The sequence below is a fragment of the Aristolochia californica genome, unplaced genomic scaffold, assembly GCF_029961685.1.
Source record: "Aristolochia californica isolate CCGP_79_NKW_82.1479 unplaced genomic scaffold, dmAriCali1.0.hap1 SCAF_7, whole genome shotgun sequence".
In the NCBI taxonomy this organism is placed as follows: Eukaryota; Viridiplantae; Streptophyta; class Magnoliopsida; order Piperales; family Aristolochiaceae; genus Aristolochia; species Aristolochia californica.
This window is the reverse complement of record NW_027182268.1, coordinates 6,501,463-6,516,664: the sequence shown is the minus strand read 5'-3', so window position 1 is coordinate 6,516,664 and position 15,202 is coordinate 6,501,463. Positions and strand designations below refer to the sequence as shown.

Sequence of the window (15,202 nt, the reverse complement as noted above, 5' to 3'; positions counted from 1 at the left end):
AATCTTTTGTGCATAATCATTACTTATTAGTGTTAGTTAAGATTATGCAATTCGTGTTATTCTCATGTAAATTTCTCATTTATGCGATTTAATGTCTAGTGATCCATATAATTTTTATTAATTAGAGAGTAGTCACAACATCTTTAATTTAATAAAAAAATTATATATTATGATTAGGATCATGTAAAGAATATTAGACATTAATTTTAACTAATTTTTCTTAATATAATAAATTTTTTCCCACAAGAATTTTTAATATATTTGAGTTTATTAGTTAGGATAAAATATCAAGTTATTCATAATTTACCCACAGGAATTATGAATTCATAAATAATTTGATAGTTTGATTATAAAGATTAATCATCAAGAAAATGTAGACATTAATTGTAATTAATTATACTTATTATAATAAATTTTATCCCACATGAATTTTTATTATATTTGAGTTTATTAATTAGGATAAAATATCAAATTATTCATAATTTACCCACAGGAATTATGAATTCATAAATAATTTCATTGTTTTATCATAAAGTTTACTCGTAAAGAATATTGAATCTACTTGAATTAAAAACATTTAACCCACATGCAATGTTTTTTATGTATTTAGATTCATTTTTTAAGCATGATTTATATTAGAAAAAATGATATTTTATTCAGGCATCAGTTTTAACATAAACATGTAATTTGTAATTTTATGCAGTTGTACAACCTGCAAATTTCTCTTATATTCGTTTTGATATTTTTGAACTTAAGGGAGATAACTATAAGGTCTGGAAAGAGAGAATTTTTTTTTCATTTAGGGTGGATGGACATAGATTATGCTATTCGGAAAGACGAACCACCAACATGTAATGCTACCATCACTGCAACTGAAATCACGCTTTATGAACGATGAGAGCGATCTAATCGCCTCAACTTGATGTTCATTAAGACTAGAATTTTTGCTAGTATTCATAGTTCTATTGATCAACATGAAAAGGTCAAAGACTTGTTGAAAGCCATTGATGAACAATTTGTCACTTAAAACAAGGCACTAACAAGTACCCTCATCATGAAGTTCTCATCCCTAAGGCTCACCAGTATGAGAGTTGTACGCGAGTACATCATGCAAATGAGGGATATTGTGGCTCGATTGAAGAAACTCGATGTTGAAATGTCAGATTCTTTCCTGGTGCACTACATCCTGAATACTTTTTCGTACCAATATGGACACTTCAAAATCTCATACAACACACATATGGATAAATGGTCAATTAATGAACTTTTGACCATTTTGTTCAAGAGGAAGGGAGTCTGCTAACGGAACAAGGAGAAAATGTAATGTTGGGAACGCATGGAAAGGACAAAGTTAATCCAACCTCATTTATTTGTTATGATTTTAATATGATTAATGTCAATATTAAGACATTGTGTATTGATTTTGGATCAATAATCCACATTTCAAATTTCTTGCAAGGTTTGCAAAACCTAAGGCAGCCAGTGGGAAGTAAGCAAAGCATCTTCTCAGGAGACAAGATGAGCTCACATGTGGAAGCTATAGGAACTTGCTATTTAATTTTAAATAGTTTTGTTTTAAAGTTAGAAAAGACCTTTTATGTTCGAAGTTTTTCTAGAAACTTGATTTCAGTTTCAAGGTTTGTACCTTTTGAATATTCCTTTAATTTTTCAGACTTATCTTTCAGTTTATTTTATAAATCTGATTGTGTCTGGAATGGTACTTTGTCTGATGGACTTTATAACATCAATTTACAAAATAATGTCACTGATGATTCAATGCATGTTCACACTGGTACTAAAAGAGAAGGTGTTATTAGTGAGGATTCCTATATATTGTGGCATCAAAGATTAGATCATATCTCCATGGATAAAATTAAAATATTATTAAATGAGGCGGTACTTAATACTCTGGATTTTACTGACTTTGAGACTTGTGTAGACTGCAAAAGAAAGCAGACTAACAAGTCAAAGAAAGGTGCCAATAGGAGTTCAGACATATTAGAGATCATACATACTCATATATGTAGTCCAGACATGGACTCACATGGTAAAAAATATTTCATATGTTTTATAGATAATTACTCACAATACATGTATCTCTACATGCTTTGTAACAAGAATGAAGCATTAGATGCCTTTAAGATCTTTAAGGCTAGAGTGGAAACACAAAGCTGTAAGCAAATTAAGATTGTGAGATCAGATAGAGGTAGAGAATACTATGGTAGATACACAGAGAATGGACAAACACATTGGCCATTTGCAAAGTTTCTCCCTCTTGACGTACCATCAGAGTGCCGCCTCCGTCACCTTTGCCCGTTGGCCCCCCGTCGTCTCCAACCATTAACGGTGTCGTGAGGAAGACGATGTTGTGATTTAATTTTTCCTAAGTTATGAAAAATTAAACCAACGTTATAACTTCATTATATTTATTTTTTAAAATAATTCATCTTTTGTGCTTAATAAAATAATTGTTTTTATTTATTCAGTATATTCATTTTGTAATTATTGTATTAAATTAGTGATTTAATAGTCATAATTAAAATATTGTTAAAACATTTAATCAATTATTTTGGTTTAATTGTCCCATTGCTATAATTAATTAAACCAATGGAATATATTATTATTAATAATACGTAAAAATATATATTATGTTATTGATAAAATAATATATTTATTTTTATTACTATAATTAAATTAGTGATTTTTAATGTTAAAATATATCTTATGTTATTAAAAGAATAATTTATTTGTTTATTATATTCTCTTATGTTATTTTAACTTTATTTTTTTATTTTTTATAATTTATTCTAGTTACTCGTAATTATTATATTAATTTATTAGAAATTGTAATCATTAATTAATATAATATTATATTTCATTATTTAGTATATTAATATATTTTAATACTACACATTAAATCACTTATAGGTGTAGTAACCATCTTTATTTTGTTTAATTATTTGTTTAGGTATATGTTTTATTTAAGTATATTATAAAAGTTACTCATTCTCTTATTTATATCATATTTTTCAATTTGGAACACTAATACTAGAATCTGTTTTCCAGTGCACTTGAACTCGTCTACACTAATACCTAAGGATGAGTTGAAATTGAATCAATTCATTTAAAATGAAATATAGTCTAACTTCATTTGAAGTTCATTGTGGACTAACCTCCCGTAGAATACAATTGAAATTGTACGTACATGATAATATGATCAAAGTCATCATTGAAAGATGTAGATGTGACCATGTAGAAGAGCAATTAGGCATGTTTTTATTAACGATCGGTCAAAATCAAAGATATTTTGTGACATGAGTGTAATTTTGTCGATCTATTTGGACTATTAGCTCACATTTTTTTATTTAGATGTCATTATGTTGTTAAATGATGAATATATATCATATATTCTTATTACTACTCTGGCACATACATATTCAGTGCAGTCATCAATATTATCCATATATATTTTAAGGTGTATTACCTTCTCTTATCTTTATTTTTTTTATATCCATATTCTTCAAATATTTATTCTAATTGTACTTATTTGCGATTATATTGGAGCGGACATATATTTTGGCTTTAATATATGGTGATGACTCAATCAATGTTTAGAAATCCGGATGGTATTGCATGCACTTTTAACTTCGAGTTTCTTTATGTACTTGTTGGATAAAACTAATGGACAAAGTTACCACATGGTAAATTTAACTTATTAATCATTATCAAATTAGATTTAATCGATCTAAACTTACGAGTCATTTTGGGATGGGCTTTGGATCCAATTTCACAAAGTATTAGAGTAGGGACCCATGATGCTAAAGTATTAGATGATGCACTAAATAAACTTTAGTAGACTTAAGTTGCCACACGGTAAATTTAACTTATTTATTATTATCAAACTTAACCCAACTTCACATGGGGGGGAGGTTTGTCCACAATGAAGTGGAAAATTGAATTGAAGTGAGATGAATTGCTTCCACTTCAACTCATGTTTGGGTGTTAGTCTAGGCCAGTTGAAGTGGCTGGAAAACATATTCCAGTGTCCTTTTCTAAATAAAGAAGAGAATGAGTAACCTTTTATGATTATAGTTTATTATAAATTAAAACAATAATTACGTGTGACAACAATAAATTATATAAAATTTTAAAAAAAATTAAAAAATAACATAAGGGAATATAATAAAAAAACCTAATGGTTTAATTAATTATAACAATTGGATAATTAAACCAATTAATGATTATAGTTTATTATAAATTAAAACGATAATTACGTGTCACATGAATAAATTATATAAAATTTTAAAAAAATTAAAAAATAACAAAAGGAAATATAATAAATAAACCTAATGGTTTAATTAATTATAGCAATTGGATAATTAACCAATTAATGATTAAAATTCATTATAAATTAATATACTAATTACGTGTGACTAGAATAAATTAGATAAAATTAATAAAAATTAAAAAATAACATAAGGGAATATAATAAATAAATATAATGGTTTAATTAATTATAGAAATTGGATAATTAACCAATTAATTATTAAAATTCATTATAAATTAAGATACTAATTACGTGTGACTAGAATAAATTATTTAAAATTAATAAAAATTTAAAAATAACATAAGGGAATATAATAAATAAACCTAATTTTTTAATTAATTGTAGAAATTGCATAATTAAACCAATTAATGATTACAATTTATTATAAATTAATATACTAATTACGTGTGACTAGAATAAATTATTTAAATTACATAAAATAGTTAAAAATGACATAAATGAATATAATTAATAAATAAATTATTTTGTAATAACATAATATATAGTATAAAAATACTTAATAAATTAAAATACTTAATAAATAAAATTAAAACATGTGACAAAAAGGTATAAAATGACAACAACAAATATAATTAGAGTAAATTATTTTTAACAACGAGTTTGTGCTTTTAACATCATTAACTTACTAGTTTAGTAGATACGAACGACAACATACATGTTCAAATGCAATAAAGTACAACCACTAATAATCACTCCACATGCTAGTTGTTATGGCATCTCAAAATTGTGCAGCTCTAGTGGATTCTAATGCACGACGCCTCCGCATTGTTGTTGATAGGTTGCCTTCATCCCCAAGATCATCGCTACCTCCTCCACCTACCTCATCATCGGAATCCAAATTCTTGTAGATGATAACGAGTTCCTCGATATGGAACCAAAAATCCTGACATATTTGCATAACCAGCATCGACTAGATAATATTTACCTACAATACAAAATATTTTTCACATAAGTTAATTGAAGATAAAATAAAAAGAATTACTACATAACAATATATTATTTACCTTCAGGTACACAGATTCTATTTCGGCGAGTCAATGCGTCCTTCAATACACGGGAATCAGCTGCTGATCCCTCCCATCCAACAAATACATAAGTGAATTGCATATCAAATGTACATGCTGCCATCACATTTTGTGAGAGATAGCCCTTTCTGTTCCAAACCCTTTGTTGTTCTTCAAGTGGAATGTTTGTTTTGATATGAGTTCCATCAATAGCCTCAATACAATCCTAATTATATCATTTCAATTAATACAAGTAACTCTAAATATTAATCTAAAATTGTTCATTAGATGCCAAATGATGTTACCTTAAAATACGGATTAAACATTGGATTGTTTAAAATCTTCGAGTGAGTCTGTTCTGAAGGCCGTTTAATGTAATCAGGCCGAAGTTTGATAATAGCATTCAACACCTTATTGAAATACCTACTTATAGTCCAGTTTGATCTATCAAACATCTCTGCTGTGACACTATACGCTTGTCCTTGACCAACAGTTAGGAGAAAATATGCAAGTTGTTCTTCCACTGAGATGGTCTTTGTAGGTGATAAAATCCTTTACTATAAAGTATCTCTGCCATTTTTTTAAACACAATTTGATTCATCCTGTAAACTTTTCAAAATTTAACAGGTAATTTCACTAATGCCTTTTGCAAATAAATCGGACCACCAATCCCACGAGGACGTAATGCACGTCTATACCTATGGTTGAGACAATATCTTCCCATCATGTATATAAGACATGTCAATAAAATCATTCTTGTATTCTTATTTTTGTCTTCCATGGAAACCTGGAAATACAATCACCACAACCATAATGACAACTACAATAATAATTCTTGTTTCTTCCTAAATGTCATAAACACAAAAACATACCATTATCTTCAATCATAACCTATTTTCAATCACACCTATATAAAACCATTTCCAATCATACACCCACAACATTCATCCACACAATAAGAACACAACAATCATGAAAACCCAAATCTTAACCATAATAAGATTCATAATCTATCAATGACATGTCTTATAAAGTCATAATTAAAAAAACATAATTAAACTTCAAAACAATAATCCTAAAATACAGAGTGTACTTCAAACTATTGACTACATTTCACCAGCACAGTATTTAAGCCAATTAAGTCGCTCTTCCACTGGCAGTTTCGTAAACATGTCCTTCTTCATTGGAGTATCTAACAATAGAGGAGCGTGAAACTTCATCTCTACCGACATGTCCGGGATTTCTGTGAGGGCTTCATACCAATTCTCTCCGGCGGTTTTATCATTTTTAGGTTGTAAAGATTGCAATAGGGTGGCAATTCTTGTCATTGTATCAGCGAATATAATACTATCATCGGTGGCCATTTGCGGTCTCTTTCTAAAAAAAAAACATAAACCCTAATTCCAGAACTAAAGACTAAACCCTAAAAGTCCTTAAAACCCCAACTCTAATCCCGAAATTAAACCCTATCAACCCGAATTTGAACCCTAAATCCCATAAACCCTAACCCTAAATCCAAAAATTAGGCCACAATCAAGATAAATTACACACAAAAATTAAAATTAACTCAAACACAACACTAAAATAGTTGAAAAAAAAATTAGGGTTTCGGATTACCTTCTGAAATTTGAGGGAAATCACCGCCGAATGGGGAAATGTAAGCCCAATGGAAGAAATTGACGCCTAACTGTCGAAAATCGAAGAAGATTGAAGGAAATCGAAGGATATCGAAACCAGAATAGGTTAAATCAAAGGAAATCGGAGGAGGAGGAAAGAGAAGAGCAAGAACGAGAAGGAGGAGGGAGGCCGAGAGTGAGAAGAGATGGAGGCCTAGAGGGAAAAGAGAGAGGGAGACGAGAGAGGGAGATGGGGTGAAAGCGAGAGATAACAAGAGAAAGTAGAGGGAGCAGAGAACGAAGACGAGAGCCAGTAGAGGGAGCAGAGAACGAAGACGAGAGCCAGTAGAGGGAGCAGAGAGAGCAAAAACGAGAGAAGAAGGTCGGGTGAAAAAATTCGTCGGGAGACGAAGGCCGAGCGAAAGGAGAGGAGAAGAAGAAATGAGAGGGATTTTTAGTTTCGGGCCGTCGCTCGTGGTAAGTGGATGATTTGAAAAAAAAGGTGGAATCAGTTTTCCATCGTTTTTGCCTGAGGAGATGAAACAGTGTTATCTCGCTTCAATTCAAATCCGTGGTTGTGATCATCAAGAGATTTAATTATAGTCTTCCCTTGGAGTGGGGACGATAAAGGACTGTTTTTTTCTTCTTCTCCTTATAATTGTTTGCAGATACATTTCAGTCAGTAGGTAACTAAATCCGGCCAAGTTTGAAAACGTATCGATTTCAATTAATTTACCTTCCAACTAGGTTTTATATGACAAAAGAAAGGTCAAGGTCAAGACAAATAATCGTTTCTTGTGCATATGGAACGAAACGCTTTGGATCCCCTCAAGTCTTGAAACAAGACTCACTTTATTTGTCTCACGTCCAGATTTTGTCCCTGAGTTGTCTACATCTCATTATAGAGAATGAATTAAGGCCATAAATGAATCGTCTTACAAGACCCAGTTATGCCCGGGACAAATAGAGGAGACTTTGACCACGAGACCTCAATTTAAGAAACCCTTATTAGATACATTCAAATCTCAAGCTTTTTAGATACCAATTGATAGCTTCAGGCTAAAAACATATTTAAACCAATTATTTCTTTATATAAATGGTTCCGATCATCCTCTCCGTATGAGAAAATCTGAACTCGATCCCCAATCGAGAAGAAGCTCATGCGTTGACTCCTTTATGGAATTCTACGACATGCAGGCCATGAGCAACAGGGAAGTTCTTCAATTCTGCAAAACCCGCCGCTTCGGAAAGTTCCCTGAGCTCCTCCAATGACCGTTCTTTGCCCTTGACACTGCAAGCCATCATCAGGAGATCGAGGTTGGTCACGCGGAGGGAGACCGTATCTTTTCCCAGTTCCGGTGGAACCACGAATTCCAGGGCGATCACTTTCCCTCCCTCCGGTAATGCCTCCCAACAATTCCTCAGCAACTTCACGCACTCCTCGTCGTTCCAGTGGTGCAGTAGGCTCTGCAAGACAGATTTTCGGAATAAGCTTTGATTTGGAAAGCCAAGTTCTTTCTTCTAGGGAAGATTTATGAGCTGTCTGCAACTAATTACCAACCTTCATTAAAGCGGTTTCTGCTTTCGGGACGGCCTCAAACATGTCTCCTTCAATATGTACAACACCTGCGGAAGTTAAAAAACGAAAGATCGAAATGCTCAGAGATCTCAAGATCGATGAAAAAAACGGAGATTTATACGCAGAGAAGCAAATTAAACGAGGTTCGAAGTGTAATTAACCTGGGTATTGAGGTGCATTGGCGATTGCATAAGGCAGATCAAAATTGATTCCTCGAATGTGTGGATACTTGGAAACGATCATGGAGACGCAGGTGCCAACACCTCCACCCACATCTATAATTTCTTTTACCTGCTCAAACCCATTATAGACTGCAAAAACGTCTGCCATAACCATGGCAGAAATATTGTTCATCGCCTCATGGTACGCCTTGGTGTATCCCTTGTGTAAAACAGAGAACCGAAAAATAAGAACAGAGGTTGAACGAATGGTTTTCCGATGATTTATTCTTCTCCGTTTAGGAGGTATTTATAATACATTACAAGTTGATTTTAGGATCAATTTAGATCCTAAAATCAAGGAATAGAATCAAGAATATAATCACGGGATCGGAGGAAACAATCACGCTATACAGTTTCCTCCGATCACGCTATACAACTATACATTTCAACGCTCCCCTCAAGTTGGTGCATAGATATCAGTCAAACCCAACTTGTCAATTATACCATGAAATGCTTTCCCTGATACTGCCTTCGTGAGCATATCAGCCATTTGACTCGCAGATTGAACAAAAGGGAATTGTATAATCTTTGCATCGAGGTTCTCTTTGATGAAATGACGATCAACTTCAACATGTTTAGTGCGATCATGTTGAACTGGATTGTGTGCAATTGCGATAGCTGCCTTGTTATCACAGTGAAGATTCATAGGTTTGTCGTATTCAATCCCTAAGTCTCTCAGTATATTCCGTATCCATAACAACTCGCATACACCATGAGCCATACCTCGAAATTCAGCTTCAGCACTTGATCTCGATACTACCTTCTATTTTTTGCTTTTCCAAGTGACAAGATTCCCTTCCACAAAAGTAAAATAACCCGACGTGGATCTTCTGGTTGTCTGATCACCTGCCCAATCAGAGTCTGTATACCCTTCAATACTAGAGATACCATTTTTTGAGAATAACAAACCTTTTCCTGGAGCACTCTTTAAGTATCTCAAGATCCGATAGACTGCTTCCATATGTTCTTCACTTGGTGTATGCATGAACTGGCTCACAACGCTTACTGCATATGCTACATCGGGCCTTGTGTGGGATAGGTAGATTAGTCTTCCAACTAATCGCTGATAACGCCCTTTGTCTGCTGGAATTTGATCTGGAAAAATTTCGAGTTTATGATGCATTTCCATCGGCGTCTCTATTGGTTTACAGTCAAGCATTCCGGTTTCGGCTAGAAGATCCAACACATATTTTCGCTGTGAAAGGAAGACTCCATGTTTCGATCTTGCAACTTCAATACCCAAAAAATATTTAAGTTGTCCGAGATCCTTCATTTCGAATTTAGTAGCTAAATACTCCTGTAAAGCTTGCATTTCACCTGGGTCATCTCCTGTCATGACCATATCATCAACATATACAATTAATGTTGTTACCTTTCCTTCTTGTGTTTTATAAACAAAGTATGATCTGAGTTACTTTGTTTATAACCAAACTCCTTCATTGTAGCCGAGAACTCTCCCAAACCATGCTCTAGGTGATTGTTTTAGCCCATACAATGACTTCTTCAATTTACAAACTTTACCTTGAGACAAAGAACCACTTTTTACACCTGGTGGTAGTTCCATGTAGACTTCTTCTTCTAAGTCTCCATTGAGGAAGACATTTTTAACGTCAAATTGTTGCAGAGGCCAGTCTCGATTTGCTGCTATAGATATAAGAATACGAATTGTATTGATCTTAGCTACTGGTGCAAAAGTATCCTAATAGTCTATCCCATACCTTTGCGTATATCCTTTTGCAACTAGCCGAGCTTTATATTTGCAACTAGCCGAGCTTTATATCTGTCAATGCTTCCATCCGGTTTGAGTTTCAATGTGAACACCCATCGACATCCAATTGTTTTTACTCCTTTAGGTTGGTGAACAAGTTCCCAAGTGGCATTTTTTTGTAGAGCCTCCATCTCTTCGTTCATCGCTTTTTTCCATTTTGGATCAGGTAATGCATCTGCACATTACTAGGAATAGAAACCCTGGATAATTGATCAACAGTAAATGCATATGATTTAGTCAACCTATGGGAGGACACATAGTTATTGATTGAGTATTTGGTATTTGCTTCAAGATCAGGTTCATACTGTTTTTTTGGAACTCCTCTATTCAATCTTTGTGGATATCTAGAGGTTATGTTTTCTGTAGGAAGACATGTTTCAGTAGACTCATCAAACACAGGATTCGTATTTACCTGAGGAGGAACATTCAGGGTTGATTCTTCAGTTGTTGGTACAGACGGGGGCAACTCTGGGGGTTCTTCAGGTGAAATTACTGAATCACAGTCTTGTTGCACATCGTGACACTTAAAAAATTCATTCACCGCTTCTAACTCAGTAAATTCGGCACCTCTTTCAACATCTCCGTTAGCTTCATGTGGAACATTCTCTTCATTTGAACTCTCCCCCTGAAGAGATGTCCAAGAAACTCCCCCTGAATAATAAGGGACTGATTCATGGAATGAGACATCTAAAGTCACATGGAGCTTGTTGGTGTGTGGATCATAACACCGATATCCTTTTTGAAGATCAGAGTAGCCAACAAATACATATCGCTTGGCACATGGATCGAGTTTATTTTGCAAGATCTTTGGGATATGAACATAAGCGGTACACCCAAAAATTCGGGGTTCAAGATTTGGAAGATGGGGAATTGAAATCAGGGATTGTAGCTTATGTAGAGGAGTTTGAAAATCCAGTACTTTAGAAGGTGTTCGATTGATGAGGTAGGCAGCAGATGTGGTAGCTTCACCCCAATAAAATCGAGGCATGTTCATGCCAAAGAGAGAAGCACGTACTACTTCCAAAAGTTGTCTATTCTTTCTTTCTGCCAATCCATTCTGTTGGGGAGTATAGGTGAAAGAAGTCTGGTGAAGAATTCCATGAGTGGTCAGAAAAGTTTCGAGAGAAGCATTAACAAACTCAGTACCATTGTCAGATTGCAAAACACGAATCTGCTTTTGGTATTGAGTATGTATCATGGTATGGAATTTCTGAAATGCTAGACTCACATAACTTTTGTGGATAAGCAGAGAGACCCAAGTCATTATAGTGCATTCATCAATAAATGTCACAAAGTAACGAGCTCTAGAAATAGAGGGAATCTTGGCTGGACCCCAAACATCAGAATGAATAACCGCAAAAGGTTCGAAACTTTTATTCAAACTCGGGAAATAAGCAATACGATGGCTTTTAGCCAATTCACAAGTGTCACAATGAAAATGCACATCAGTCAAACCTGAAAAAAGTTGAGGTCGCAATTTCTTAAGATAACCAAAGGAAAGGTGGCCTAATCGTCGGTGCCATAACCATACAATTGTTTGAGCATTATCTTCACTACTAGCTTGATTTGTCTGACTGATTTTCGATCCCCCATTTTCTGTCAACTCCAAATAGTAGAGTTTGCCCCGTCTAACACCATAACCAAGAATCTTCTGGGTTAGAATGTCCTGAAAGACACAAAATGAGGGCCAAAAAGTTACAGTACAAGCAAGAGTGGAAGTAATTTGGCTAACAGACAAAAGGTTGTATTCAAGAGAGGGAACCACAAGGACAGTATCTAATGTTAGATTATTAGATAAGATAACAGATCCTTCCCCAGTAATAGGAGAGGTACTACCATTGGCTGTTGAAATAACAGATTGTGGAGAAGGTAGGATGAATTGTAACTGACTGGGATCCCTTGTCATGTGATCGGATGCACCTGTATCAATAATCCAAGGTCTATTCTTAGAATGTACAGAAAATACTAATGCATTATCGAGAATACCTGGATGGGCAACATTTGCAGTAGGTAGCTCCTGATTCTCTTCCATAGATGTCACCATAGCTTTCCCAGTAGTCTTGTTACGGGGATTTTTCGAGAAATCCCACCACTCCGGATAGCCAATAATCTCATAACATCGGTGTTGTGAATGTCTTTTTTTCCTGCAGTGAATATATACACGATTGTTACCTTTGCCAGAGGATTGAGGATGCCGACTGTTTGATGATCCTTGTCGGCTTTGGTTGACCAACATCGCCGAGTTCTCGGAGACTGGGCGATAGCTCCCCATTGTCTGTCTCTGTTGATATTCGCGTCTGACATAGGCATATGTACTTTCCAAATCAAGTTTGGGATCTTTTCGCAAAATTTCTCCACGAACTTGATCAAATTCGGAGTCAAGCCCACTGAGAAAAATATGAACCCGAAGCCTAGCCATTGTAGAGTGCAACTGGATTAGCCCTTCGATTGTTCCTTCCTGAGATATAGTTCTATGATCAATCTTTTGGAAAATAGCAACCAGTTCATTGTAGTATGTGGATAACGGTCTACCATTTTGTTTGGTAGAAAAAGATTTCTGGTTCAGCTCAAATATACAAGTTTCATCGGATCCATCATAGAATGTTTTTTATACTGCTTCCCATATCTCCTTGGCAGTGGAGAGGCGAATAAATCGCTGCATGAGCAATGGACTCATGGAGTCAATAAGCCAACATTTAACTCTTTGATTTTCAGTAATCCATGCTCCAAGATTAGCATCACCAGATGCTGGTTTTTTTGTTTCGCCGGTGAGGTATCCAGCTTTGTTGCGTGCGCCAATTCGCATCTCCATGAGTTGGGACCATAATGAATAATTGGTCTCATCGAGGATAATTCCAGTTGGAAACGCAGAATTATCTTGGTGGACTATAATCTGTGGTGATGGGATAAGGTCGGTAGATGCACCTGTAGGGGTGGCCATCGAACGAATTTTTTTTTTTTTAATCTGGTCCGGTTCGATCTGGTCCGGTTTGGTACGATCTGGGCGGATTCAATTCTGGTCCGCTCCAGTGCTGGTCCGATCCGGTTCGAGTTTAGACCGGTTCGGTCCGATTTGGTCGACCCGCCGGTCTGGGTTGACAGGAAAAATAAATCAACAGTACCTAAGTTTAAAAAAAAATACCGTCGTATTCGGCAACGGCGGTCTTCTTCTTCGGCAACGGCAGCGGAGCGTCAGCTTCAGTCGGAAAAAGGGTGGTGATGCCGTCGTCGGCGCTCGTCGACGATCGTCGAAACTCATTGACGACGTGATTTCGACTACGTAAAACGCTTCGTCTTCGGCAACGACAGCCTTCGTCTTCGGCAACGGCAGTCTTCGTCGTCGGCAACGACAGCCTTCGTCTTCGGCAACGGCAGCGGAGCGTCGGCTTCAGTTGTAACAGTGTGGTGGTGCCGTCGTCGGCGTCGGCGACGTTCTTTTGGCGTCGGGACAGCCGGAATATGGATTTGCAGAAAAAATAGAGTTTTGCAACTCCGACGGATTTTTCCTTCCTCCGGCTTCCTCCTTCGGCGATTACAGGAGCACTTAGCTCCGACTTTCTGCGACGGAAAAGAGAGAAAAATTCTCCTGCTCTGATACCATGTAAAACAGAGAACCGAAAAATAAGAACAGAGGTTGAACGAATGGTTTTCCGATGATTTATTCTTCTCCATTTAGGAGGTATTTATAATACATTACAAGTTGATTTTAGGATCAATTTAGATCCTAAAATCAAGGAATAGAATCAAGAATATAATCACGGGATCGGAGGAAACAATCACGCTAGACAGTTTCCTCCGATCACGCTATACAATTATACATTTCAACACCTTGTCCTTCGCTGCAAACTCGTAGAGACTCGCCCCATGCGCCTTCTCGAACGGCAAGCAGCCTTCTTCCATCACAGCGTCCTCAAGATGATAGAGGCCCGCCACCGTCGCCTCGTGCGAAGACAACAGAAACTCTGTCGCAGCGGAGGCACTGTCGGTCCCCGGCACCAAGCTGGTTGCCCAGCTCGCCAGCCCATACACGGCTTCTTTCTTCTCTCCTTCCCTGTAAGAAACCATGAGGAGGGAGTTGGCGACGAGGACTCTGAGTATCCTTTCCAGAGCTGCAGAGGCGTTGGGGTTGGTAGTGGGTATCTTGGCGACGATCTCGGAGGGGGAGAGGGAAGCACCGGCACCAGCCTGACCGATAATTTCGAACACTTTGAGGTTAATGGCGGCTCTCAGCGCCATGGGTACGCAGACCAGACTTTGCAATGCCAACCCAGCAAGACGACCTGCAATCTGATTGCCGTCACCCATTTTGATTCTTGATATCTTAGAAAGATCTAGCTTTGCCTCACAGGGATTAACCTGTAAAAAGGGGAAGACAACTCCGATCCAAATATAATGCTCTGATTAAGCCCAAGAGCAAAATAGTATTTATAGATTCTCGAAATCGAGATTTAAAAAAAAAAAAAGTCGAATTCGGGCTTAGAAAAGTCTGAGACCGTTGACTTGGATGAAGAGAGCTTATAAATTGATTATTATGGTCAATTGCGTGGCGTTAGTCTTTGTATGGGTAGTATTGTAATTGGCCTTAAAAGCAAATTATTATAGACATCGTAGCGCTAAACATCTTAGGAAGTGAACAAAAGGATTCTGAACTACAAACAAAAATCCA

General features: G+C 35.9%; 1 protein-coding gene across 1 annotated transcript; it reads right to left on the bottom strand.

The window, feature by feature from the left end:
• Positions 1-8,126: 8,126 nt before the first annotated feature.
• On the bottom strand, positions 8,127-14,841 carry LOC137937183 ((S)-scoulerine 9-O-methyltransferase-like). The gene is made up of 4 exons (XM_068782278.1): positions 14,365-14,841; positions 8,709-8,928; positions 8,530-8,594; positions 8,127-8,435 (listed from the first exon to the last, which is right to left on the bottom strand). Exons 1-4 carry the CDS (start codon positions 14,839-14,841, stop codon positions 8,127-8,129), a joined length of 1,071 nt encoding a protein of 356 aa, XP_068638379.1.
• Between the last annotated feature and the right edge of the window lie 361 nt (positions 14,842-15,202).

Bases quoted from the DNA above. Each gene is read 5' to 3' on its own strand.
- LOC137937183 (XM_068782278.1), bottom strand. From the start codon at position 14,841: ATGGGTGACGGCAATCAGATTGCAGGTCGTCTTGCTGGGTTGGCATTG. The intron at 8,929-14,364 runs GTGTTGAAATGT...GTTTTACACAAG, and splicing joins AGTTTGCAGCGAAGGACAAG to GGATACACCAAGGCGTACCA. The intron at 8,595-8,708 runs GTTAATTACACT...TAACTTCCGCAG, and splicing joins CAATGCACCTCAATACCCAG to GTGTTGTACATATTGAAGGA.